We start from the raw sequence: 25,931 nt of genomic DNA, 5'->3' as shown, positions 1-25,931 counted from the left end.
TTCACAAGTGTACCCTGTAATATCCCAGCTGTTTTTGCAGCTCTGCTTGATGGTCATCTTCTACATCTTTGCCTTGATTTTGTTCCAGCAGTGGCAGAAAGTTACGGAGGGTGGAGGTGCAGTGTCTGTTCCAACGTGTTGGCCGTGTTGGTCTCCACTCCATGATCTTATCTTTTAATATTTTTTCAATCCTGCATTAAGATAGACTGATTATTACAGTTCTAGTATTGGACATCTGAACTGATCACCCTTGGCACACAGATTCTGAGAACCACATATGACCTCAGTTAAACTTGCTGCTCACTAAAAGTGAGCAGAAAAGCCATAACTGTGTAGTAATGTCTGCATTGTCAGTGTCTGCATGGAAAGCCAAGGGGTTACAATCCCTTTTTAGTTTACACTCTCTGATCCCCCCACAGCTTTTTGTTCTTAGTGAAATGCTAGAACAATGATTGATTAGTTCTTGCTACCTGGCAATCTCTGTTCAAGAAAGAGAATTTTAAAAAGCCTTGAAACAATAGCTTCTGATTTTTTAGGCCATTCTGGCATTGAAAGCAGATTTTTAGGCTCTAGGCATGACGACCTAGGAATGCTCTGGTATCAGCACCGATGGCACTTGTTCTGGAGGCAGCATTACCTGCTCTGTAGTTCCAGTGCAGCAGCCTTATCCGAATGCTCATAAGTTAGTTCTTCAGGCTAGCAATAAATAAAAGAAATATTAAAACATGCAATCTCTTCTAAACATATAACAGTGTCACTTCAGGAGTTTCTGCCTTGATGATGTTCACAGGAGTTTACAACTGTGCTAAAATAATCTACTCTTTAGATTAAAAAGACAAAAGTTGACTTTTTCTTTATAATACTGAGCTACTACTTTAGATATGTTTGTGTTAAAGATTTATCCCATTTACTTCACTGTTGCCCTGAGATCTTAGACAGTTAGAGGGCAAAAGCATGAATTCTGTATAAAATACACTTCCTCCAGTATTTCTGCTTTCATTTTTTTAAAGGAGTAACTGTGAAATCGTTTTAAAAAACAATGCTGTTATATAAATACACTTTACTGAAGAAGTCCAAAGAACTTAGTATGTGTTTCTTTATACTAAGTCTGTGATGTCTCAAGCCCTCTTTCTGAGTTGGCAGTAGATCCATCAATACCTGGATGCTGCGGAGACCAGGGAATGGGAAACTTCTTGAAAAGAAAGGCTTCCAGTGTTTTGGTTTGCTGGTATCAAAATTTATCCTTCCTGGGGAATCGTATTCTTGCATATTAAACCAAATCTATAGGAAATCAAATCTGGTTTAGCTTTCAGCATATAATCACACCTATGGAACACATTCCATTTTTATAGCAATAAAATACTATATAACATTAACCTCCTGTGGCAATTTTTTCTGCTGTTCTGAGCTGCATTTCCATCTCTCTGGCCTGCTGCACAATTCTTTCTGAATTCTGATTAAACTTCACCAAGAGCCCAGCCCAGTGCTGCTGTGCTGTGATGCCTGGTAGCTGCTGCACCCCAGCACCACTGCTCTTTTAAGTGTTTCTTGCCGAATACAAGCAGAGACTTCAGACACACATGACACAGCTCCTGTGCACATTTTGTCAGCAAGTGGAACTCATGTCTCGCACTGCCCTTCTTTACAGACACTCATTTTGGCCTCTATGCCTAGTCTAGAGCATGCAGGCACTGTAGAATTCTTAGAATTCTTGTTCAAACAACCTTTAAATAACTCTTTCTAATGCAGCAAAATGTACCAGCACTTACTATGTAAATGTGTGTGACTCTTTGTAACTGAGGTTCTCTGTGGAGCCTTCTAGGCCAGCTGGTTCTGCCCCAGTTGGATGTGAGGTGGTGTGTCTCTCCTGGCAGCACACCTGCTCAGTCTGAGACTGGAATTAGGTGCCTTGAGAGATGTTGTGTTCTGCAGTTCCAGTCAGTGCTTAGTCCTTAGTTGCTTCCTCGAGCAACTGAGTTACATTTTTTCTAACTGGGGGTTTAATACTGCTTAAAAAACACCAAACCAAACAACTCTACCACTCAAAAAAATGCTTTCAGTGAAAGAAGTGACACTTTTAAAATAAATGTGCTTTAGAATTATAAATCCTCATCTTAAGTCAGGATCTGTGTTTAGAATAGAACACAGAAGATAAAACAACAAAACAAAACTCATAATGCATGACATTCCGAAAAACTGAGGAGCAAACTTCTAAACTCAACTTCCAGTTTCCATACAAATAAACCCATGGGTTCTTTTTTGAAGTTTTCTTCCTATTTTCTCATTTTCCTCGTTATCATGCCTCTGTTTGTATCCCCAGAACCTGGGATGGCTGGGTTACAGCCAAGTCACGGAATGCTGCTGGCAGGACAGTCTCCAGGGTTTCTGAGCCTCCCAGGCACTCCCAGTCAGTGGCTGCTCCTTCACCTACCCAAAACTGCACAGCTCTTACAATCTCTCCTCTCTTGCCCCACTGTCTCAGAGAGTTTACAGCCACACAAGGAATAATACATTATGAACATGCACTAGTATTACTTGGGTATTTTCAAATAAATGGGAGGACTTGATGCCAGGCAGAAAATCAGTGTCATTTTTGTGCCCTGAGCTGCCAGCTCTGTGTTGTGCACGTTGAACCATTCAGGCTGTGCCAAGTGTCACGTGGACAACTCAAGTGACTCCTTTATACTTTTTTTCTCATTTTTCAGTCACATTTCACCTGAAAACTATTATATTTGAGGAATGACTACTCCTCACCTAAGCAGTTGTAATCTTAGGCCATCCTCTCTGGGAAGCATGTAAGTAAAACTCAGTAACAAAAATTACATTAACAGATCTCTTAAGTCACCCAAATCGTGATTAAAAAATCTTTCTTATTTAAAGTATTTAAAGGAGCTGAGAAACCTACTTAAGATTTAATAATATTTCTAATAAATGATAGCCTAAATATGTTTACAGTCATGAACAAATGATGCCAAAGGTTAAAAAAAATAATCAAGTTATTAACCCTTACATGTATAGAAACATGACAAGACTGGGTACACTTACATTATCACAGCTGATCAGACAGTACACGTTTTGTAAGGGGCAGAAAGTATCATACTGCCCATAAAAACAGCCAGTACTGGGATTCCAGATTACATATTGACTTTGTTCCAAAGTTAATACATATGCAGTTGGTCCCTAGGAAGGAAAAAACCCAAAAAACTATGAGAAAGATGTTTGAAAACCAGCTACAAGGACAGTATGCTTTGCATTCATTGGAATACTAAATTTTTATTATTGAGGTTGATAGTGCTTTTAAAGGCAAACAGCTTGGAAGAATTTACAGGTTTATTACAGTTCAACACAAAATAATGTGGCAGAGAAATGTCAGACATGCACAGCTCTGAGCCATTCTTAACATACAGATTCTGAAAGCTGTCTTGTGTCAACTACAAACAGATGTGAAATTCCACATACAGGAATGTTTACCAGATGCCACTTCAGTATCAACACATCCTGCTTGGCTACTGCCACAGCTCTCATCCATGGGCAATTTCTGAGCTGAAGGACTTCCATCTAGGCAGCACACTGTGTCTCAGCCATCAGCCTCCCTCTCAGGCACATAAGGAATTTCTCAGCTCTCTTTATATTCGCTATCAGGAATCCTTAAACTGTTCTTCTGTGTTCTTGTCATCCCTTGGATTTTCCAGGTATCTTGAAATACCTGGAATAAATCCCCTCCTTACAAAATGCTTTATTAATTACCAGCATCTCCATCAGATTTTGAGGGGGAAGAATGTATTTGAGTATCTGTTGCTGTCACTGCAGTATCTCACAATGTGCTTAAGAAACTAGCTTGGACAGAAATTTTTACCAAAAAACCTTTCACATGTATGTAGAAATTTGCATTATAAATAGATACCACATTTTTGAAAAGAGCAGTAGTGGTTAGTTGGAAATCTAAATGCTTCCCTGAGAACAAGGGCATCTCCCAAGCAGCAAAACAACCTCACTGTTTCAGTTCTGGGCCAGTCTGAGCCCAGCTGCTGCCACAGGGGCTCCCAGCAGCCCAAGGCAGAGTAGATGCCTCACCTGCCTGCATTACAGAGGGAGGGATTTGTCCAGCCTGAACCAATCTATCTTTTCTTCTGCTGCAGCTCTGCCATCAGCCAGAGAGAGAATCAGCTGATGCGTGTTACTACTAAGTATCCCTGGCATGCCCCTAGCCTTCTCCTACTATCTCTGAACTGGTACCAAATCCCACACAAATTCTGTCACAGTCTGTATATCCATGACTGAGATGCTGTGAAGGCACTATCTCCATCCATCATTTATACAGGCTGAAGTCAAATCAAGGGTTACAGATACTTGGTACTGTATTATGATGACAACTAGTACCAGTTTAAGCATGGAAATTAAGGTCCAGGAAAAAAAACCCTGACATACACTAAGATATACTTTCAATTTTTTATTTGCTTCTCTGAAAAGAAGCAGTTTCCAGGACCAATGTTTAGATAATATCCTGGAAAAACATGCCAGCAAGAAACAACTATCCATTGCTGGGCGCCAAAGACTTAACAAAATAAAAGTTAATACTTAGGCCAAATAAATGAACTCTCTTACCTCAGGAATGGCATTTCCAATGATAAGCCAGGCTTTTTTCCCCATACCAAGAAAATAATTACACAAGAGTACAGCGTGTTCTTCCTCATCTCCCGCCAGAAGATAAAGAAATTGCTAATTGAGATATTAAAAAAAAAAAAAAGGTTTTTCTAGGCAGTTATCAACTTAGAGTATTTGATAATGTTTCTTAACACACCTGAAGCAAGGAGTCTTCTCAGATCTTTGCAACTGATTTTTACTGTTTATTGGTCACTGCTTCAACACACAAGATGAAGAGTGAATGGTGTGAGAATCCATGAGATCTGAGATCTTATCACAAGAACCATGGTCTTTGTCTTTTGTAGAAAGATCATTTTTCAGAAAAGTTCTGAGATGATAAAAACTTCATTTATGATAAACCATGTCTGCTGTTATTCTCTAAATGACAGGATTGTGTGATAGGAAAGGCTAAATATCCCATTATTGCTTACACTACATGCAATGTCTTTTCTGTAGTTCCTTGGAATGGCAATGATCCATTTTAAGTCTAGTTGTAAAGTCTCCATCAGTCAGCAACCCTTCACTTGTGCATGACTATGGCGTTGTGGACTGGTTTCTAACTGAGAAAAAATGGGAGATGCTTTGAAGCCCCAGTGTATTCTTAGCTTATTGCAACCTACCAAAAAAAAAATTTTGGCTCATATCAGAATAAGCAACTTCTTTCAAGCTTTAGTCCTTATTCTTTGAAATAAATGGCTCAAAGAAAAATATTCCTCAGAGTAACAGAATCACAGAATAATTTAGGTCTGAAGGGACCTCAAGAGCTAATCTAGTACAACCTCCCTCCAAAAACAGTGGCCACTAGCATGTTTCATCACATTCAAGAGGATAAAGAACTTCTTTTTAAAGCATTGCTTACATCTGATGTACTCCATAAATCACAAATTCCAGCAAATGACACACTATCTGGCAAAAAAGGAATCAAAGCAACATATCGAGCCACCAGTTCCTGCAAGAGAACAAAACAGAGCAGGTCACCCCTTTAATTCAAAATGCTCTAGTGTTATTATACCAGGTGTGAAGAACATTGCTGTTACCACTCAATGACAAAAGACTGAGTAACCTCTGTACAGTAGCAGCTAGCTTGTTACCCTTGCCCTTAGAGGGGCAACACGTTGAGACGTGGGAGCGGACCTTCACAGAGGACAGCAGGCAGCAGTTTGGTGAAACATGGAAGGCTCTTTATTATCTGACTCCAAAAGCTTATATACATTTTGTACAGAGGGCCAAGATTGGTCCAAAGAGGTTACAACCTCCTGACTCTATTGGTCAATATGACCATCAGTCAAGTTCTCTCTTAGAGAACAAGAATGCAAAACATACTGATAAATTCTAAGAATACAATATTGTTTACATGAAGCAGCATGAGAAACTGCTGCAAAGACTCAAACACTTGAAAGCAAGAAATGCAGGGGTGACATCAGTTCATTTTAGAACTTATATCAAAGACTGATATGAATTACTGTCATTGAGGTTTGGCATAGTTCTTTGTCTTTTAAAGGACAATACTCATTTATACACTTATTTCTTTCCCCTGAGAAAACCAAATATTATTTTACAGTATCATTATAGTTGGACTTACTGTGTATTACACACAGTCATTCATAGTCATTACTACTTTTATTTTGAATCTGTAGTTTTTCCTTTGCAAAAGGTGTAGCTGTACAGCACAGACACAAAGCTGGGATTTGCTTATGTGCATGTGCACAGGCAAACAAACATCTTGAAATCTGTATCCCAGAGACTCCACTATCTTTTCTAAGTACTTACTGCTGCTGTTTGAGATCTATCTGGGACAGCATCAAGAAGCTCCTGTGGTGGATTCAGAGGTTTGATATATCTGGTAATAAAAACTGTTTTTCCATCAAGGTCAATTACAGTTGTTAGGCACTGGCGGCTTGGAAACTTTGATGTACACTCAGCTTCATATTTTTCTGCTGCCTGGAGCAGTTTCTCATCTTCCTGGGTATCAAACTTCAAAAAACAGTAGAATTTATACAAAACCAGTTTTATTTATAGTTTGGACTTAAGTCTTTAGTATATTTGGCCATATTTCACCATTTAGAGGACAATAAAAGAAGTGTTAAATTCTTTTGTAATAGCACTTTGAACTTGCCTTATCGTATAAAGTTTTGGTTACAGATATAAAAGGAAGGTCAAGGCAATGGAAAATCACGTAATTTACATTTACTTATGAATGCCCATAATGATCTATACGTATAAGCTGGCTTTATTAAAGCACTGAAAAATGTAGTGAAAGTTATGGCCAAGTAACACGGGGGCATGCAGATGTAACTCCACATATTAAGTCAAAAGTAAACAACTCTGGTTAGGTACTAATCTTGGGTGCTATTCCCACAGCACTCCATTAAAACCACAATTGACATTATGCCTAAAATACCAGTGATTTTTATATAAATAATACTGCAACAATGCTGCTCAATGCCAAAATATTTGCAGAGAAGGTTCAAGTGATTTTTAGATTAATCCTTATAATTCAGAGGTCTCTAAAATTTCCACATTTTTAAATGAGATTTTTCAGAAGGAAATGTAGAACTCAAAAGCACATATTAATTATACAACAATGCCAATTATTTCATTATGTTATTTAAGATGTCATCTTTTAAAGGTATTAAGATTGGTGAAAATTATCTATTTAGAATTCCTTGTATACTTTGAGTGGTGCTGAGAATTAAAGTTCATCCTTCATACTATTTTTGTTTAAAGTAAGCCACTTTTGTCATTTGTTACTCTTCTCAAACTAACCTGAGGTGGAACAGCTGGGCACTGCCCTGCAGCTAGACCTCCAAGTCAGAAGAGAAGGCACACAGTGGTGATTCTTCTCAACCATAATTAACAGCAGAAAAGTAGAGCTTTGGCATGTTGTAAATTTAAATGTAGCAATTTACTGCAAATATTACTGGCAAATAAACAATTACTATGTCACAGTCAAGTAACACAAACAGCAAAAAGGCTGCTGAATGGCACAAACCCAAGCTAAATCTTAAACTGGGAACAACAGGAGTATCTCAACTGATTTATTAATATTGTACCTTCTTAAGCATTTCATTCATCTAATAGAGGTTCAGGAAGGACAGCAGAAAAGAGAGGAAAAATAAGTAAAGAAACAAAAAAGGTAGCATAAAAATAAACTAAAATTATACTTAGCATCCTAAAACACAATACAAGCATTTCAAATTAACTGCAGGAATAGGAAGAAAGTATGGGAAATTATTTAGTTTTTTTTTTTTCCAAAATATGCCAAGTTCTTTCTATTATAAGTGTATGTGTTGCATCTGGAGAGTTGCAGCAAAGAATTATAATGACTATTGTTTTTAGTCTAAGGCACTTCTGGTTTACTAATGAAACTGAAAAAAAATAGCAGCTGCTGTTTAGGAATTATTATCTTCAAGATCTTGAGGCATGCATGAAGCCATGAATAATAAATGCTCATTTGAACAGTATAAACACAAAAGCAAGAAAATACTCTTTGCACCTGCCACCTCCATTTTGTCCACTATTCACAAATACTCACAGAAATGCTTTATTGTTTACACAAGTACACGGAAAAACTACATGCTCAGAGACAGAAATGCCAATTTGCTTTCTCTTAAGATTAAAATTAGATACCTGGGAAAAGTTGTTTCTCATGCATTAAGTGCACACCTCACTTAATGATGCACCTAATTAAGCTGAACTGAGATAAAAAATTTGAAATAAAGCAATCCAAATTTGTATGAATGTCCTTCTGTACTTGCATTCATGTCCTTTGGTACACTAAAGAGACCTATTAATATGCATCTCAACAACTGCACCACTGGAAACAATGAGCACGAGTATGATGAATTGGTGATTAGTTACCTTCTCTCTGACAGACTCCCCGGGGATGAGCTGTGGTTCAATGGTAATAAACAGTGTTATATATGAGCCCTCACTCAGATTTCGCACAGAATCATAACCTCTCTCCATGCCCACGTTCTTTTCTTTGCTGTAGCCAAGGAGGACTGGAGGAATATTGATCTTAAATGTACCATCAATCTACAACAGATATAGAGAAATACTTCTCATTAAAAGCAAAAAAGCAAAAGTTTCCTCTCACATAAATTTGTCTGCATATTTTCTTCTTTTGATTGTTATTTTAAGTTACAAAGTATTAAAATGAGAGAATATGACATTTATGTTGATTAACTGTGGGGGAAACAGGAGATATCTCATTGTTAAATATATTAATCACAACTTGATTTCAGCCTCTCTTGCATATTATGAACACTAATATTTAATGAAATGGAAATCATACACACTAGTTCAAAGGGAAAGAGAGAGTGCCAGCCTTTCACTACTTTTCTTTCAAACACCAAACTGTAAATGGCTCTGTTTACCTGGAAAAATCAAAAAATGCCCAAATACAGGCTGCACAACTATGCTTCTCAAGGTAGCAGCAGACCAAGAGGCCTTTGCCTATGAGCGATGTGGGAGTGATGCTCCAGCAAACCAGAGATGGATCCTCTTCCATGCACAACCTACTGATGCTTCCTGGGTGGAACTGGAACCTTATCCAGCTTCTGCATGGAAGTGCTCTGACAGACTCACCAGCCCATTGCAGCTCCCTCTGCTACCACAAACAGAGAGTAAGGTCTTTCTGAAGGGCTGGGTGAGACAAGAGATGGCAGGGCCCACATTTGCTTGGGCAGGTTTCAATAATGGAAGTACTCAGCTTTAAAAGAAAAGCAGAAAAATCAAGCTCCTGATTTGGACACAATTAAAGCAATTGCCATCAGAAAGGGTATCTTCAGTGGATGTGGAAAATGAACAGATGACTCACTGGTAAGGCTCATCAAACATTTAAGAACAAAATTAAGTTTTGATGAGGAGAAAACCAAATACATCACTCAAAATTTATGCTCCAGTATATTAGAACAGGATGATGGAATGCTTCATTTGCTATTGAAATTTATTTGCTAGATGCACCTTGATATAACCACTGTGCTGATCAGGCTTTTTCAAATTTCATATGAAATCCTGTTCAAAACCACAGAATCTCTACTGCTGGAAGATCTATACAAGCACATTCTGCTTAGGCAATCCCAAACTTCAACACCTCCTCAAAGAGAGTGAGAAGTGTATCTGGCAGGAATTCTGGAACTACTCTGGTTCTACAACAGAAAGACCAAGAACTGAAGAACAGGTGTTGGCATCACTTAAAGATGGGTTGTGGGTGGTGGCTGTGTCCTTCAACACGTATTGGTAAGCAGTCTGTTAAAACATCCAGTCTGCCCATTAAGTCTCTCAGGACTGTGAGCAGACACACTTCTCAGGTAAATTTCATTATTTCAACATGGAACAATTCCCTAAAAATGAGCATTGGATCATGTTGCTTCTTGTTTGAACCTATAGCAATGGTGGTCACATTATGTGATATTGTCTGCACAGGAAAGAGCCAAAGACTCATGAAAAGAAGGTCAGATCTTATTACTTACATCTCCTTTAAAATCAGTGAAAGCTTCATGCTACAGGACACCACAGCCCTCAAACAGATAAATTAACTGATTACCCTCCCAAGTTGAAGAGAGCATATTATTAATGATCTAGCAGAAATAAATGGACTAAGCCTGGTTAGACATACACTGTCCAAAATTTCTCAGAAATGAAAAGTATCCCATGCTTTCCTGAATCCTACCATTACATTCTGTTATGCTTTGCAGACAGCCCAAGAAAAGCACTTTGATCACCAAGCACTGCATTCAAATTAAATTAGACTCCTATAGACTTTGTCTCCACACAAAGAATCTGGGAGGCTCAGAGTATGCCTTGAAGTCCTTAAGGTTCTGCAGAGTGCCCCATTTGGCCAGAGAATAGCAAATGAATGTGTCATTAGGAAGGCAGCTGATGTCTCAGTTTCTTACTTCATGAAGATTCTGACTTTCATGATCAGATGATTTGATCCACACATAAAAGCAACTGCCATGCAGAAGAAGTCCTACAGCTGTATTACAATATGATAGGACTACCAATGGAAAGAATTAGCTTCCTTAAACTAAGTCCAGGATTCGTGGCTGGACAAAAAAAAGTTCTTTCTGCGAAGAAATGCATGTTTTACTATTACTCCTATGACTAACTGTTGCTATTTCTTGAAGAAAGTGTCTCTTGAAAAGTTCTAAAAATGGAAGAAAGAAGGCACTGGGGGAAGTAAAGATCAAAAACTTGTGACTCATGGAAACCGTGAAAAAAAAAAGTTCAGTCAAATTTCCTCACCTATCTAGGTGATTCTATTTCTAGTCCATTTATCTAAGCTGTGCAATACCAGAGCCCTAAAAAGCCACTGAGAAAATCACCTAAAAAATCTGTGCTTTTAACCTTGCTACTAAAGGAAATCAGGCTGTATTGTCACTGTTGAGTAGGTTTTATCTTTTCTCCCTTCAAAACCTTGAACTGACTGGGAAATACTTGGCAAATCTGTCAAAAAAAAAAAAAAATTCCAGTGGTTTCAAAGACATCTTCAAACAATTCCATTAAAATAAACTAGCAATTACAAAGAACGTAATTAAATCTGACATTCCATTTCCAGCCCTATTCCATTCTCAGTTCTGTATTTTACTTCAAATAAAATCACTTACCCTTGCTTGAAAATATATAGTAGTAAATGGAATCTTAACACATCCCAGCCAGTGTCTCTCAATACGAGTGTGGATTCCACTTCCTCTTTCACGATCATCCTATTAAAAAGTTGCCCAACATAACACTTTGTAAGACAGCTTCATTTCCTTTAATTCAATCAACAACTGAATCAAGGCATTAATAAAAATTCTGCATTAATTTTCTTAAGTATCAGTTCCATTACTAGTGCAGCAGTAATTATTCTGCACACCTTTCAAGGACACCAGATGCTGAAAACATATAAGAACCTCACAGTCCATGATACAATGTGGTTGCACTGTAGGGTTTAAGTCCTGTATAACCTGTGATGGAGAATTTAAAACTCTGACAAAGAGTCCATAAGACTCTTCTCAGACAAAGTAAATGAAGTGCTGGTCTTCTAATGAAGTATTTTATCAGTATTTAGAAAAGCTTTTTGATGTTAAAATTGTATGAAAACCCTGTGAAATGGAAAAACTGCTTTCATGTGTACTGCCTATCAGATTTCCAAATCTTTTATGATCAGCCTAGAATTATTTTAAAAAAAAACCTCTGGCATGACATCCAAGTTTCAAGAGTGTAGCTTTCTTCCTTCTGCTTCATGAAGTATCATTTCAGTTTTGAGGACAGAATTCTGTTTTCAGCAAAGTGTGTGCATTATTTATTTCTGGGTTATGCTTTCAAGAATGTTGAGTGCTGCTATTTTTGTGTCTGCTGAATTGACTAGGAAAGCTTTCACTGGATTCAACAGGGGAAGGAGTTATGCCAACACTGAGAGCTTACAAAAATTTCTTTTTACTAGTACTTGCAATTTTTGTCTCGTTCAAAAAAAATATACAAAAAAACCAGTAGATGGTTTTGGCTTTTTTTTAAATTATTATTTCACCAAAGAGTAAAACAAGATGAGACAAAGCATAACAAGATAGTAAAAAATACAAGAACTGGAATCACTCATCTGGAATGAAGTAAAAAACTCTGATTAAGGATAAGAACAGAATTCAGATTACAATTCATAATGCCTATCAATTTTAGGATCTCCAATTTCATTAAGTACCAGTAAAACATACTACATAGATGTGTTCAACTCTAGCAGCATTTTATGTGGTGCAAGCTGAATTTGTACAAAGGTTAACACTGTAAATATTGCTCCCCCTGACAACCTTGCAGTATTGACTAGATATAAAATCATATGGAATGGCAAAATAGAGAAGAGAGGCACAGGAGGAGGGAAAGTTATTACATGGAAAAGTCTTGTTCTGGCAACTTCAAAAAGCTCACCATATTCTCTAATGTACACTGTCCTTCAATTATGAACTCACCTCTACAGCATCATGAAGTACTTCATCAAAAACATTAATGAAGACTTCATCTCTTACTGACTGCAAACTGTGGGTGCTGTAGTCACCATTAGGAGCTCTGAAGAATTAAATAAATCAAAGAAGTGATTTGAACAGTACAGGAAAATGAGGATAAATCTGCATGCTTAAATTAAATTATGATTACGCAGAAATAACTTGGTTTCATGTTGCCATACCTAAATGGAACCTCAAGTTCCTCATTCCAGCAGGGGCTGGGACCTTCTGCTGTTGTTGTCCGGCAGACTGTTCGCTGAAAAGAAACTTCTACAAAAGGACGGACCAAAACCTATAAATAGATATCAAAACAAACGAAACAGACTTCTGTGGGAATTCATCAGAGCACATTAAATTACACATTTCATGCACTTAGAAAAATAGATGTTGTGGTAATCAGACTGGTTCAGCCCAGATACAACTTTAATACTCCTTAAATAAACCCACTTCTTGGGTTTCTAAGCATTTATGAAGCTTTTAAAAACATTTTACACACTAGCATTTCCAAAAGTTTATGTGTATTCTGAATAGTTGACGTATTTATACACACTGGGAAAACCACATTTTCTCCTGAGTGTGGAAAAGCTACAGGCTGTCTAATCAAGGCAAGTAACTGAAACAGAACATGTGATCCAGACACCAGTGGAAAAAAGTGCACTTGTATTTCTTATCTGTAATCTAAGAAGCCTTCAGCTACAATCCCAGTTGTCCCTGAAACCGGCTCCTATGACAGATAAGCAACTTCATCTAGACAAAACAAACCCCTAATGTGATTAAAAATGCCTTATTTAACGTTCAAATGCATATGTCAGAACTTTCTCTACATTTCAAAAAGCTGTAATTTTGAAGGAAAATCATAAGGAAACCAGTAAAAACCCTGAAGGTCTTTCATCTTCATTCAGAAGGATGCTGAATCTAGTTTTAAATAACAAGCAATTGTAATTCAGTGCTGGCCGTAAGAATGGCTGTGCTGGTTTAGACTACGAGTGTACTGGACCCAAAGTGTAGTCCATGAAAACAGTCAGCAGACAACACACACAGAAAAGTAAGAACTAAGCAGGCAGAGATGGTATTTCCTCCTATTACTCTTCCAGACTTCAAACATTTTCAGATGAAAGACTTTCCTAAGTCTGTAATGATTTTTCTATTAAGTAACTCCCAATGGATCACTCTTGCACATACCTGTCCAATACCCACTTCAGCACAAACAAATCTCTTTCATCCACAATACATGTAAGCACCTTCTCCAGGCACTGACCAGCTGCTGAATGAAGAATCACAACCTTCTTCTGAAGGTTTGTTGTGAACCTAACTCCTACCAGCTTCATTTGCCCATCACTCACATTTGTACTTACAGTGCCAGGAAATGGTCAATCCTTATCCACTGTCTATGACTCATGATTTTGTGCCTTTCTACTTTATTTCTCTTTCTCTACTCACAGCTATGGGTGTTCTGGATGAAAGTCCCACCATTTTTCACTGGGCAGAAGCCATCCTGTGTATCTGACATCCTTATCACCCTTCCCTGAACTTTTTGCAGCTTTACTCTCTTTTTGGAGATCAAAGGAGTGGGCAAGGCAACCTTGCCAGCAAGGTATCTTTCTGAGGGGTGAATGCTACTGTCAGTGGAAAAGAGGAATGCTCCCAGCTTCACAGAAAATGTCAGTTTTGTAACATACCTGGTTGAATGCCCAATCTGGGCTGTTAGGTGGGCTCTGAGCTGATGGAGAGGCAGCGAACATCTCATTAAAAGACCGTGAAGATTTTGATGGCTGTTGAAGTTTGCTGCAAGAGGAAACAGAAAACAACAACCAGGGAAGAGAGAAAATTCATCACAAAATGTGAATCCTTCACATTGTCTATTAGCCATCCAGAATTCCGGAAATACTCCTGATGTTTTTTGTTACAATTTTAACCTTTGAAATATATTTATTAGATCAAATTACACAAATAAAATGCCAGAAAGGAGTACTTCTTATAAGCCTCATTGGAAAAGAGTACTTTGTGCCTGGAGGCTCTCTCTTCTGAGGAGTTGACCAATGGCAATTTTTTTTTGCCTACCCCACAAAATCTCTTTGAGCTACAAGTTTTTAAGTTCAAGTAGTTGAATCCCTTCAGAATTCATGAACAGTGTAGATCTCATTGTATTCAGGCAAGGCCTCCATGGCAAAAAATAATTAATAAAAATATTATAGATTTGTCAACCCATGAATGAAGTAAAGGAAAAGATATGTTAAAACATTTATTTTTGTAGTACTTCCACATAACTTTTTTTTGTAATAAGACCACATTATAGACCATAAAAGAGTAACTATTCATTAATAAATCAGCTATATATAAAATAAGATAACACAGAATGAATGCAAAAAGATTGGATGGGGTTTTAACTATTTTTGCAATTCTGGTAATGAATTGAATTTTTCATCTTCTTTTTCCTGTCAATGAATTGCTTTTTTCAGTATCAATTTATTTACAGTATGCAACAGAACCTCTAATAGAGTATGAGAAAGAACAGCTGACGATGCTAAATTGTGTAACTGGCCAGCTTGGAAACACTTGTGAGTTAAATGCAAGGTGTATTCATTTTGGGGGAGAGAGAGAGAGAGAACACTGCATGAATACACTGCTTCTGGAGCTGAACCAGACTGTTCAGTGTCTCTACATGATACACCATCATGCAGTGCAGGCACTGTCTTAATGTGCCTGAGTGTAAAGGTCACCTTTAAAATTAGAGCTGCATTAGGCTCAGTCTATTAACTTGAATGGTTCGTCAAGGACAAGACCAACATGCTGCACTCAAGAGGCAAATATAGTATCCCACAGTGAAGAACTGGACTTTTTAATATTTGTTTTTGGTCTTTAATTAAGATATTATGAATTAAAATTTCCCTGAGTATTATCAAGAGGCTTGCTTAAGGGATAATTCATCTGGTATTACCAGAGTTATAATGCTGTCAAAACCTGTAACTTATCTTTCTGACAGTTTCTGATAAAACATATCTTGAATTTCACACCTACTGAAAAGTTATTATATTAATCTACAAACTTAGAAAATATCAGTCCTTTGTCATCATTAACATAAAGATAAATGTCTATATGTATGTTTTTATCATGAGAATCAAAACAGCACACATGGCTGAATTGTGACATCTGTTGCTTCATCTGTCCTCAAAACAGGAGAAGCCAGAAAATGAATCTGTACTGGAAACAAGCTTTTAAACATACCTCATCACTGGTTTTCTCACTGGAATATCATAGGCTCTGATGATGTTCACTAACAGTTTTATGTCTCCATCTGATAAATTTTGTGCTGTGACCTTCTTCCTTTCTTTTCTTCTTGGTCTTAATGGTCGTTTTGGCTCTGCCAGCTTAAAGAGGCCAAGTCCCAAAATGCTAATAATCATAAACCAGGTATTTAGTCAGTTTTGCATAGAATCCAGCATTCTAGTGTTACCATGACACACATGAAAATTATGCACTAACATGAAAAGGAAGTATTTGCTCCTGCTAGTGCCAAACAAAACTCTCTGAAATGTCAAAATGTTGCAATTGTTTAGCACTGCACAATCCAGTTCGGTCTTATATTTCCAGAATTATAACTCCAACGTTCAAAAAAGTTTGGTTGTTTGGTTTTTGTTTGTTTGTTTTGTTTTTTTTTTTCCCAAAACTGTGTAAGGTGCAAAAAAGACAATTACAGAGCTTCAAGATAGATGTAAACTACAGTGCTATAAACAAGGGATCTAGCAACTGATGATAACCACTGTATGGAAGAGGCGAAGCATCTAACTACAGCTACGTACACTGAACAGCAGGCTACAGAAAGGAAGCAGAACCAATACACCACAACATACCCTGGACCCTCAGAACTTATAACCAAGGCAAAGCAGAAAAAGAAAAATAGGAAAACAATAAAATAAAGATGTGTGTTTTATTTATGCAGATGTATGTAATGTTTACATCATTGATATCAACTGCACACATTCAAAAACCATATTTAAAAACTTATACCTAATAGCATTTCTTCCTTATATGTAATAAAGCTCCCACAGTAATTACTGTTAAAATAACACAAAACCATGAGTTACCGAAATATTTCACTAAGTGAATATTAAACAAGGCATGGTGTATTTTAAATTTAGTAACCATAAAACATTCCAAATACAATACAACATGCATTAGGATTCATGATGGAAAAATATAAATTAAGCATTTGGTTTTAAACAAAAGTAGTCTTGTTCAGATTTTTCTCTACTGTCATGTGAAAACATCAACTAAAACCAAGCCTGAAGTCTTTTGTAAGAGCAAGTCTCTGTGTCTCCAGCAGATGGGACTGTTCAGATTTATACAGCTGGTTGAAAAGGACTTTGACTGTATTATAAAGGTGTTGTGTTTAGAGTGAATAAACAACTTCTACATGAAAGAAAAACATAATTTTCTCAACTTGTTTACTTACATAGATTTTAAGTGAGCAACACTATGATGTGATTCAACTATGCTGTGATGACTGATACACATTAAAATCAACAAGTATGGGATTTGAAACAAAAATCCAAAGAAAGTGATCAAGTAATAAAAAACCCAGTAATCTTAGAAAAGCAGTAATTTCCAAACTCAGTATCTTTTTTTGAACATAAAACAGCATATGACAACATTCAGCATCAGAAGTACATGGGAAGTAAACCAAAGAAAATTACAGTTAAATATCACATTATTTGCAAGGCAGAGGCACTGACTGTAAGTAATCATCACCTACAGAACCAGTCAGTAATAGTGTTAACTAACTCTGATACTTGCCTGAAAATTGGAAATACTCAATCTGGCACCAGCTGGATTATGCTCAGCTCATCAGAAATGCATCATATCCTGTTATATCTTATTTACATACTTGCATTTTACTTCAGTCAAAACCAGACTGTTTCTTAAAAAAGTTTTGACTACACTTTGTTTACCAACACTGGCAGAGGTGTACACAGTGATTGGAAGTTTATCTGTTTTACTAAACACAAAGTCACATCAGTTAGTCACATCAACACACTCTGCAATATAGAAGTTAAAAAAAAACAGGCGGTTTTACATTATTTTTTTAATTTGGAACAAATAAAGATAGCTCTCTTACCCCAGGCTTGGAATCTCCTCTTCATTGACAAGGTCAGAGAGGAGGAAATGGTGCTTTGCTATGAGGAAACGGTTGATTACTGATTCTCGAACCTGTGAACGGGGAGGGAGAAGAGTCAAAATTGCATTTCTAATCCAAACCAACTGTCAATATTTGCATTCTGATTAATTAACACAAACAAAACATCCACATACACATTCTTCATTTTTTTTCCCAATTTCACAAGGGTCACAGTTGAAAGAAAAATTTCTTTCCAGCAGCTAGTTCTTTAGAATGTAAGAGCAGCTAATGTTAGCAATACAATGCTTCTCTAGAAACATACTGGCTAAATTGATAGAATATATGAAAACATACAATCAAAAAAATATGTCTTTATCTGCTTACAGCTCACAATCAGAAACAATTACAGCAACAAATGACACTAACAGGCATCTCTTTTCCACATCTAAATGAAGTTGCAAAAAAGGCTGTAGAGAAATCTATGTGGTACCAGTTATGTGGATCAAAAGAAATACTTTGGACTACAGAACTGGAGAAGCCTGTATTACAAATACTGTGAATTCAAATAAATGTTTAAAATTCTTAGTTCTTTTCAGATCTTTTCTGAGGGCACAGAGTGAAGCACAGAGATGAAAGTCTTCCCTCTTCTCCTAACAACTATGTGGAAGCAGACTGAAAGAATATTGCCTTTGTCCATTTTTCTTAGCACTAATGCTAGTAATGGCTTTATACCCTGTACTAGTACAACATCAGAAGCGATACACATATAAAGATCACACTTCAGAGTGAACTGAATTTCAGTTCTGATAGGAGCAATCTAATTTTCTAGCCCATATGACAATTCATAGAAGTGTAAAACATCCAAGTACTATTTTAAAAAAGGCTACTTATATCCAAGGAAGAGGCAAACCAAGGTCCTATAATGCATGCTATTCTGTACTACCCCATTACTATTCAGCATGCTGCAAAACTCATATGTTCAATGCCATGCAAAACATATGGAGCTGAGACAGACATGACAGCTTTGTCAAAAATAATTTTTTATACTATCATATTGAATCTGGACTTTGGCACTTGCCTGGAAGATTAAACAATTCTTTCTCTAAGCTTCTTTCATGAAGCATTCTTTCTAACCAACCATTTGTTTTGCCCTACTTTAATTCAACCTTATCATCATATTTCATGTTTTGCTGGCAGGCTAGGATTTGATACAGTTTTTAATATTTACACAACTGGTAAGAAACTGGTAGCCATGTTTTGCACTTGCTTTGCCAGTCTGAAATTGTAAACTTTTCTTGGTTAGATGATGAATGTTTACCTTCTTTTCCCCTAAGGATTAAAGAGAAGGTCATCTTAATATAATGAAAACTAGAAAAATACATTAAATCAATATAAGGGGAAGATGTTACTCTAACATGACAATGTAGGCAAATGTGATGTAAGATATGCCCTCTGCCTCAGGCTGCAGGACAAGAGACTGTGTATTACATTAAATGATTTTTAGAAGTTATTACGGCCACTTTCACAGAGATAATTAGCATCACAGCCTACAACAAGGAAAACAGGGAGGAGGGAAATCACTGAATTCCTGGGACAAACAGTACAAATCTCTGGGGCACTGGAGCAAAGAAGAATTTACAGAACTGACAGAAATATCCAGAATGGCTGTTCATTTTGTATATTTCATCATTCTCAAGAGCATTAAATAACACAGACCTTAATTTGTTCAACTACATCAGTTTCAGGCCTAACTTGGAATTTTAAAGATGCCCATAGGTCACATTGCCCATAGGTCACATTTAGAGATGAATCAGGTTTTAGTATTCATGGAAATAAAGTATCCAAGTACAGAAGCAACATATGGCCTACAGGAATATGGTGGATCCATACATTTAGCATCTTACCTTCTGTAGATAGTTGGCAACAACTGCTCTGTGTGCATCTAGGTAATTTTTGCTGTCAATCACATCCCCCTCTTGCACTCTCTTCTCATAGTCCTAAAGATATTTATTACAGTTTGTGCTTCAATATATATTCAGTGCTTTATCACGTATAAGAAGAACACTAAGTATTTCATTAATAATAATGTATGGACCACAGCAAACCACAGCAGATGTGAGAAGTCTGTAAAGCTATTTTTAATGCTACTGTATATGCTAAACTTCCATGAATAGACACAAGAATACCATTCAGTTACAAGATTTATGTGGCTTAAATTACAATGAATAACTTGACGATTTCCCTCTCTTAAAGCTGAACTTCAACCTGCTGCTATAAACTGAAATTCCATTTGAACTGGAAGTGGCTTCACTTTCTGCAGCTTCAACAGGAAGAGTCCTTTACAAGCAGAAATGATGCAGTGTTCTTGGAAGATGGTCTGAAATCTGAAATGTGTCTTAATACTAGTAGATACTTTTCCAAATAATTAGTAATTACATTTCATAGGGTGTAAAACTCACTTGGTGAGTAGAACTGCACTTGGTTCTTAGGGAGAAATATGTTGATGGGATATCTCTCAGGGTTGTGGTTCCTATTCTGATTGACTACAGGGAAAACTCTACTGACAGATGCAACTCCTATTCACAAGTTTAGGAAAGTGTCCCATAAATTAGGAACAGGCTAGAACTGACACTCAGCTTTCAAGCAAAATCCAGAGCTTACAAATGAAGAGGATCTCCTAGGATCTGTGAATCACAGCTAGTTATGTAGAAGTTCTCAGTAGAATTGATATTCAGGTCTCAGCTCGAACAGTAAAGACAAACAGCTCCATGCCTAGGTAGTGTCCTCTAAATAGCAAAGTGTCCCTGGGATTAATTATATTCAGTTTCTTCACAAGTGACCTGGTTGAGGAAATTCAATGCACTGACAGCAGTTTACCCAAGGATGCTTGATTAGGAAGAGTTGTTAATATGAGTGACTGAACCATAGTTCAGAGGGCTTTTTATGACTTACAACTGTGACAACTGAAGCCTCAATTAAAAAAGGGGAAAATTCTGTATGGAGGGTGGAGTAATTTCATGCAGTGGCACAGACTTGGAGAGCAACCAGAAGAGTAACAGCCATATTGAAATAAGTGCAGTTTTAATGACAACCAATGATGTGTACTTTTGGCAAAAGGCAAAACACAGCATACATAAGGATCAGCATGTCCTACAGACATGACAAAGGGAAATTACCAGCCTCTCCATCTTGACACTTGAGGGGGCATACCTGAAAACTGCAGCCAGTTTGCAGCTGCCAATTCAAGAGGCATGTGGAGACACTGGATGGGATCCACTAAAGAGCTACTAAGACAGCCAGAGGCCTAGAGGACATGACCTACAAGGCAACATCAGAATCTCAGAATAATGTAGATTTGAAGAGACTTCTGGTAGTCATCTGATCCAAAGCCTCAGAGTCAGAACAACTCCAATCAGAATGCTCAGGGCCCTGGACAGTTGAATTTTCAGTATCTCTAGAGATGGCAATTTTACAAACTTGAATATGTTCTTTGTGAAAAACGTTTTCATTTTATTTAACTGGAATGTCTCTTGGAGTAACTTGTATCTATCATCATCTCACCTCTAAGATGAGTCTCTCTCTGTTTTCTCTGCACCACTGGGTACCTGAAGGATGTAGTAAGAAACCCTCCTCAAGCCTTGCTGCTTAGGCAAAAACAACCTCAGTTCTTTCTGTCTCTCCTTGTAGGTCATGTGCTCCAGCACTGCACGAATTCTGGTAGCTCTCTACTGGACTTACTCCAGTATTTCAGAGTCTTTCTTGCACTGGGCAAGGTGCTCAAATTCATTGGTCTGGTGAGGAAGAGATTAATGACCAATATAGTATCTGCCCACAACTCTTCAAGGGGCAGTTACAAAGGACAGGGTGCCAAAATCATCTCTCTAGACAGCACAACACGGGAAAGCAGCCATTAAATACAACTTGGAAGGCTCAGGTTGGACGTTACTTTTTTTTTCTTCCTTTTTTTTGAACAATCTCTGGAAGGATAGTGAAGCACTGGAACAGGTTATCCAAAAAGGCAGCGCAGTCTCCCATTTAGAGGTTTTCAAGACTTGGCTGGACAAATAAACAGCTGATCTCATCTAGTGCTGGCAACAGTACCACCACTTCAGTAGAAAGCAAAACCAGATGATCTCCAGAGAATATATTCCAAATAGTATTTCCATTATTTTATGAACTTTCAGACCTTCTTGCCAAATAGCTAGTAAACCCACTAGGAATAATATCACTTGAAACTTAAGTTTTGAAGATCACAGCATATAAAATAAATTTCGAATAGACAGTCATGGGTTTATCCAAATTATCCTTAATGGAAAAAAAACAACAACCCTCCATCGAAATAATTCTTAAACTATGGTTTTCAAATTTTGAATAACATAAAATGAATGAAAATAGTCCATAAAAATGAACTGGATCAGAAAGGTACAGCAAACATGTGGTACATCTTTAAATAAAAGATACAAAACTAAGCTAAAATTAAGAAAATAATATTTATTGCAAAGAGCCAGATATGACTGAATTAACAAGTATCTTTTAAAAAAATACATCATCCAATAGAAAGGAAGGAAGTAATTTTTCAAATAAATCTATGTCAGAAGAAGTAGGGATAGAACAGCAGTTGCCAGAATCTGAGATGATTCTGATCCTCCTAAGCAAATGAACACACTAAAATGCTCCTTAGCTACGTGAATTGCTAAGAACAAAAAAAAAAAAAAAAACCAAAAACAAAACAAACCCAAAAACCCAAAAAAACCCAAAAAAACCAACCAACCAACCAAAAAAACCCCATCATTACTTAGCACTAATAACAGAGGTGAGATAAAAATAATTGAAGTATAACCCAAATAAAAAAGAATGCACACATTGCATTTAAATAAGGTAATTAGCAGACAGGCAAGGATAAGGTAAGCTAATTGGAGCAATGTACTAAAATAGAAATATATGTAACACAGGCTCTAATAAAACAAAAAAATATTTTAATTCTTCTTAGAGTCATTGCTTCTAACAGTCCCCCCAAAAAGGGCTCAAAAGCTAATAAGCCTAAGCCTGAATTATCTCTGAATTACCTTTTTACATCTAAAAATCACTTTTTAAAAAAGTATCTCAACGTTGACAAAAAGTATCTTATAACATTTTTGTCTACAGCAGTTTTTTCTGTTTTATTTAACTCTTAAGGAAGCACATTGTTGTGGAAATATTGCCTTGGAAGGCAGCTATTTTAATTAGATGAAAATAACACTAGAAAAGACTGAAGGAATAAAATTCTTATCTTTTTCATGTCAGCATAGCTTTACATTCCTTAAAGAACCGCTTGACTTAATTGCAAATCAAATATTATAAGCATTTAAACTAGGAAAAAATATTTCAGATAACATTGTACCTGGAAGATTTTCTCATTGATTTCTCGTTCATGTAAAGGGACTTGCTTATAGTTTCGGAATTCTGCCACCTCCGCATTTCTGAGCTGCAAGAGCCGGAATCTCTTTGATCTATTAAACTCTTCATCAGAAACAAAATTAAATTCTTGCTGCAACTGTTCCAATCTGAAGAAATCAGGAACATGTGCCTCTCCATTTGTAGTAATCTAAATTAGTAAAAACAATAGAAACCATTTCATACAAAGTGACAAAAATCTATAAAATAGCTTTTGTAAGTTTTACATGCATATTGCAAGGATGTTCATTTTAAGCAAAAGCAATAAAGATGGATCACAGACTGAAACACCAAGTATTTTACAGTAGCTGAGCAAAGCATATGAGATTATACATTACAGAATATAATAAAATTCTATTTCCTTGTCTCATAAACAAAAGATTAGAGAGTATGAAAATTGTAACATGTCAGAGTAACCTAGGAAGCTGTACTGTAAAAGAGATCCATTTACAGAACTTCAGCTTTGTAAATAGCTATATAAATCAAACAGCTATGTAAATAAACAGCCATGTAAATTAAACAGCTATGTAAATAGCTCCTCAATTTGTTGCTTAGAAAAACTGAAGCTTCCACAACATCAGAGATCTCTTTGTGCAATCCTCACTAATAAGCAGCTTATCTAGTACCACACAAGTACACTGGATATTTTCTTGCACTTTAAGGAAATGACAAACTCAAAATCTTGGTTTTTATTTATTAACTGATCTGTAAGTGCATCCTCTTACACCTCTTTTTTGCCACTGCTGAATGGATTAATAAATCATATTCATTAATACGTAAACAACTCACTACTAAATGCATTAATCATATTTTTAGTAGATATTTTGCTTCTTAGCATTCACACAAGTCTGCCCATCACAAATTCAAACACTGCTACCTCCCTGGCACGCATGCAGACTGGGGAGGTCCTGGTGACTAGGAGTTCCACAGCTCCATCAGCCCTTCACCTCTGAAATCACCACTTACCATGATCAGCTGCATCAGAGCTGCATTGTTTGGGTCATTTGGATCAAGTTTTGCTTCAGCTGCCCACTTAGCTAGTTTCTTCATGTCAGTTAAGCCTGATGTGCCAATGGATGCAATTGCATCAATATTTTTTAAAGCACTAAAAAGCAAGAATTGACAGAACTTACACCTAAAACACATTTGATTTAACAATATTAAAAAAGTATTTAAAACAATCTTAGAAAAACTCAAAAAGCTCCCCAGAACCTCAACAGTAAATTCCAGTACACAGCTCCTAGTTGTATCTATGGAACTGAGGGAATGATCAATTGCAAAGCAAAGGGGAAATATGAAGGAACTGGTGGAAGACAACTTTTATACAAGGTAATAAGGTGCTTTTTGATACATTTCTGATATACCTAGCCATTCCATGTTGCTGCATACTAGCAAGTAAGAAGATAAATCACTTCACACTGTGAAAGGTAACAGAAGACAAAGAGTTTCTCAGACATACAGTCTTTGCTTGCATTGTATCTTAGTTCCTGTCTTTGATGTGTCCTCCTGGATGGTGCTTTCAGACCTGCATTGTAGCCCTGTCTCTGCCCCCTCCTTGCTGTTTTTGCATAGACACTGAATCATCCTCTCCCCATGTCTGGGTCTGCTGCCAGCACTCTGCTCTGCCTGCCATGTCCAGACTCTATGCCGGCTGGAGAGGACACTGCCTGTGCTTGGGAAATCCCTGCAGCCTTCTCTCTTGTGATCCAGCACTGCTTATGGCCCTCCCTGTAACTAGAAGTCCCAAGCCTTTATCCTCTGCGTGGTCCTACTCACTTTCTTGTATTCACAGTAGGCAAGGAAGTATGGTAGGTAGTCTGGAGGCCATTTGTACACTGCCCTGCTCAACAGGCTTCTGGCATCTTCTCACAGGAGCCACCTCTGAAGGCCCACTGCTACCCCAACCTTGACACATAAGGCCAATACACCAGGACATGTGTGTTATTTATTAGCCAAATTCCATTGGAGTGGATGTTGCCCCTTCTCTTGTTAGGGGAGCTGGTTTCAGTCTTTGATCTCCACTTACTTGAGTTATTTTCAAGAAAGCTTTAAAAACTTACAGCTCTGTCTTGCACTTGGTTAGAATCAGCCAAATATCCAGCAGTTACTGAAGCAGCAGATAAAGCAGCAACATCAAGTTTATCTTTAAGCATCAGTCTTGAACAAATGCCAACTGAATCACAATTGTGCTAAAAAGCTCATGGGCAGCAAAAGCTAACGTTAGTCATGAAAATCCTGTCTCTGACCTTCCCAAGAGACAATGAAAAATCACAGAGAGCTGTTCATCTCCACAAGGCATTTCACAGAACAGTGTTTCACAGAAAACTTCCCTCTGAAATTCTTCAGTTTTCCATTTATTACAGTGATTAGTCTCCAGAGTTAAAGTTAGCTGTTGGGAATCCATCTTTACATTTTAATCTCATCTATTCCAGTCTCACTGAAGTCAGCAGAGAACTGGTATGTTGATCAGCAAAGTACTTGAACGGCTGCAGCTTAGTTAACAGTAGTAACAGAATGATTTGTAAGCCAGTGTCCAGCCTCTAAATAAATAAAAGCCTGACAAACAAATCAGCTGGAAGAAGTATTCGTACTTGCTCAGTATTAATAACTATGGGAAAAATTTAAGGGTTTATAGTGAAGGTACCTAAGGACGTTACAAAAGCAGCCTTTAGGTATCATCTCTTTGATTTTGTGGAATTAAAAGCAACAGAATGGACAAATAATCTACAATAACCAGCTTGCAGCCTCAGGGC

The 25,931-nt window shown here is 37.1% G+C and overlaps 1 protein-coding gene across 1 annotated transcript in view; it reads right to left on the bottom strand.

Moving 5' to 3' along the window:
- Positions 1–25,931, bottom strand: part of CC2D2A (coiled-coil and C2 domain containing 2A) — a 52,307-nt gene that overhangs the window by 1,790 nt on the left and 24,586 nt on the right. The window contains exons 17-33 of the mRNA XM_083861725.1: positions 24,145–24,283; positions 23,126–23,329; positions 19,650–19,742; positions 17,746–17,837; positions 15,855–16,022; positions 14,309–14,414; positions 12,812–12,921; positions 12,597–12,693; positions 11,259–11,357; positions 8,506–8,682; positions 6,415–6,618; positions 5,504–5,593; positions 4,606–4,719; positions 3,046–3,180; positions 1,159–1,281; positions 638–696; positions 14–191 (exon numbers count right to left, since the gene is read on the bottom strand). Of these exons, the coding sequence (XP_083717851.1) occupies positions 14–191; positions 638–696; positions 1,159–1,281; positions 3,046–3,180; positions 4,606–4,719; positions 5,504–5,593; positions 6,415–6,618; positions 8,506–8,682; positions 11,259–11,357; positions 12,597–12,693; positions 12,812–12,921; positions 14,309–14,414; positions 15,855–16,022; positions 17,746–17,837; positions 19,650–19,742; positions 23,126–23,329; positions 24,145–24,283 (2,188 nt within the window). The remainder of the gene's footprint in view (positions 1–13; positions 192–637; positions 697–1,158; positions 1,282–3,045; positions 3,181–4,605; positions 4,720–5,503; positions 5,594–6,414; positions 6,619–8,505; positions 8,683–11,258; positions 11,358–12,596; positions 12,694–12,811; positions 12,922–14,308; positions 14,415–15,854; positions 16,023–17,745; positions 17,838–19,649; positions 19,743–23,125; positions 23,330–24,144; positions 24,284–25,931) is intronic.

The sequence above is a fragment of the Zosterops lateralis genome (genome assembly GCF_965231275.1).
Source record: "Zosterops lateralis genome assembly, chromosome: 5".
In the NCBI taxonomy this organism is placed as follows: domain Eukaryota; kingdom Metazoa; phylum Chordata; class Aves; order Passeriformes; family Zosteropidae; genus Zosterops; species Zosterops lateralis.
The sequence above is the reverse complement of the archived record's forward strand: the minus strand, read 5'-3'. Positions and strand labels throughout refer to the sequence as shown.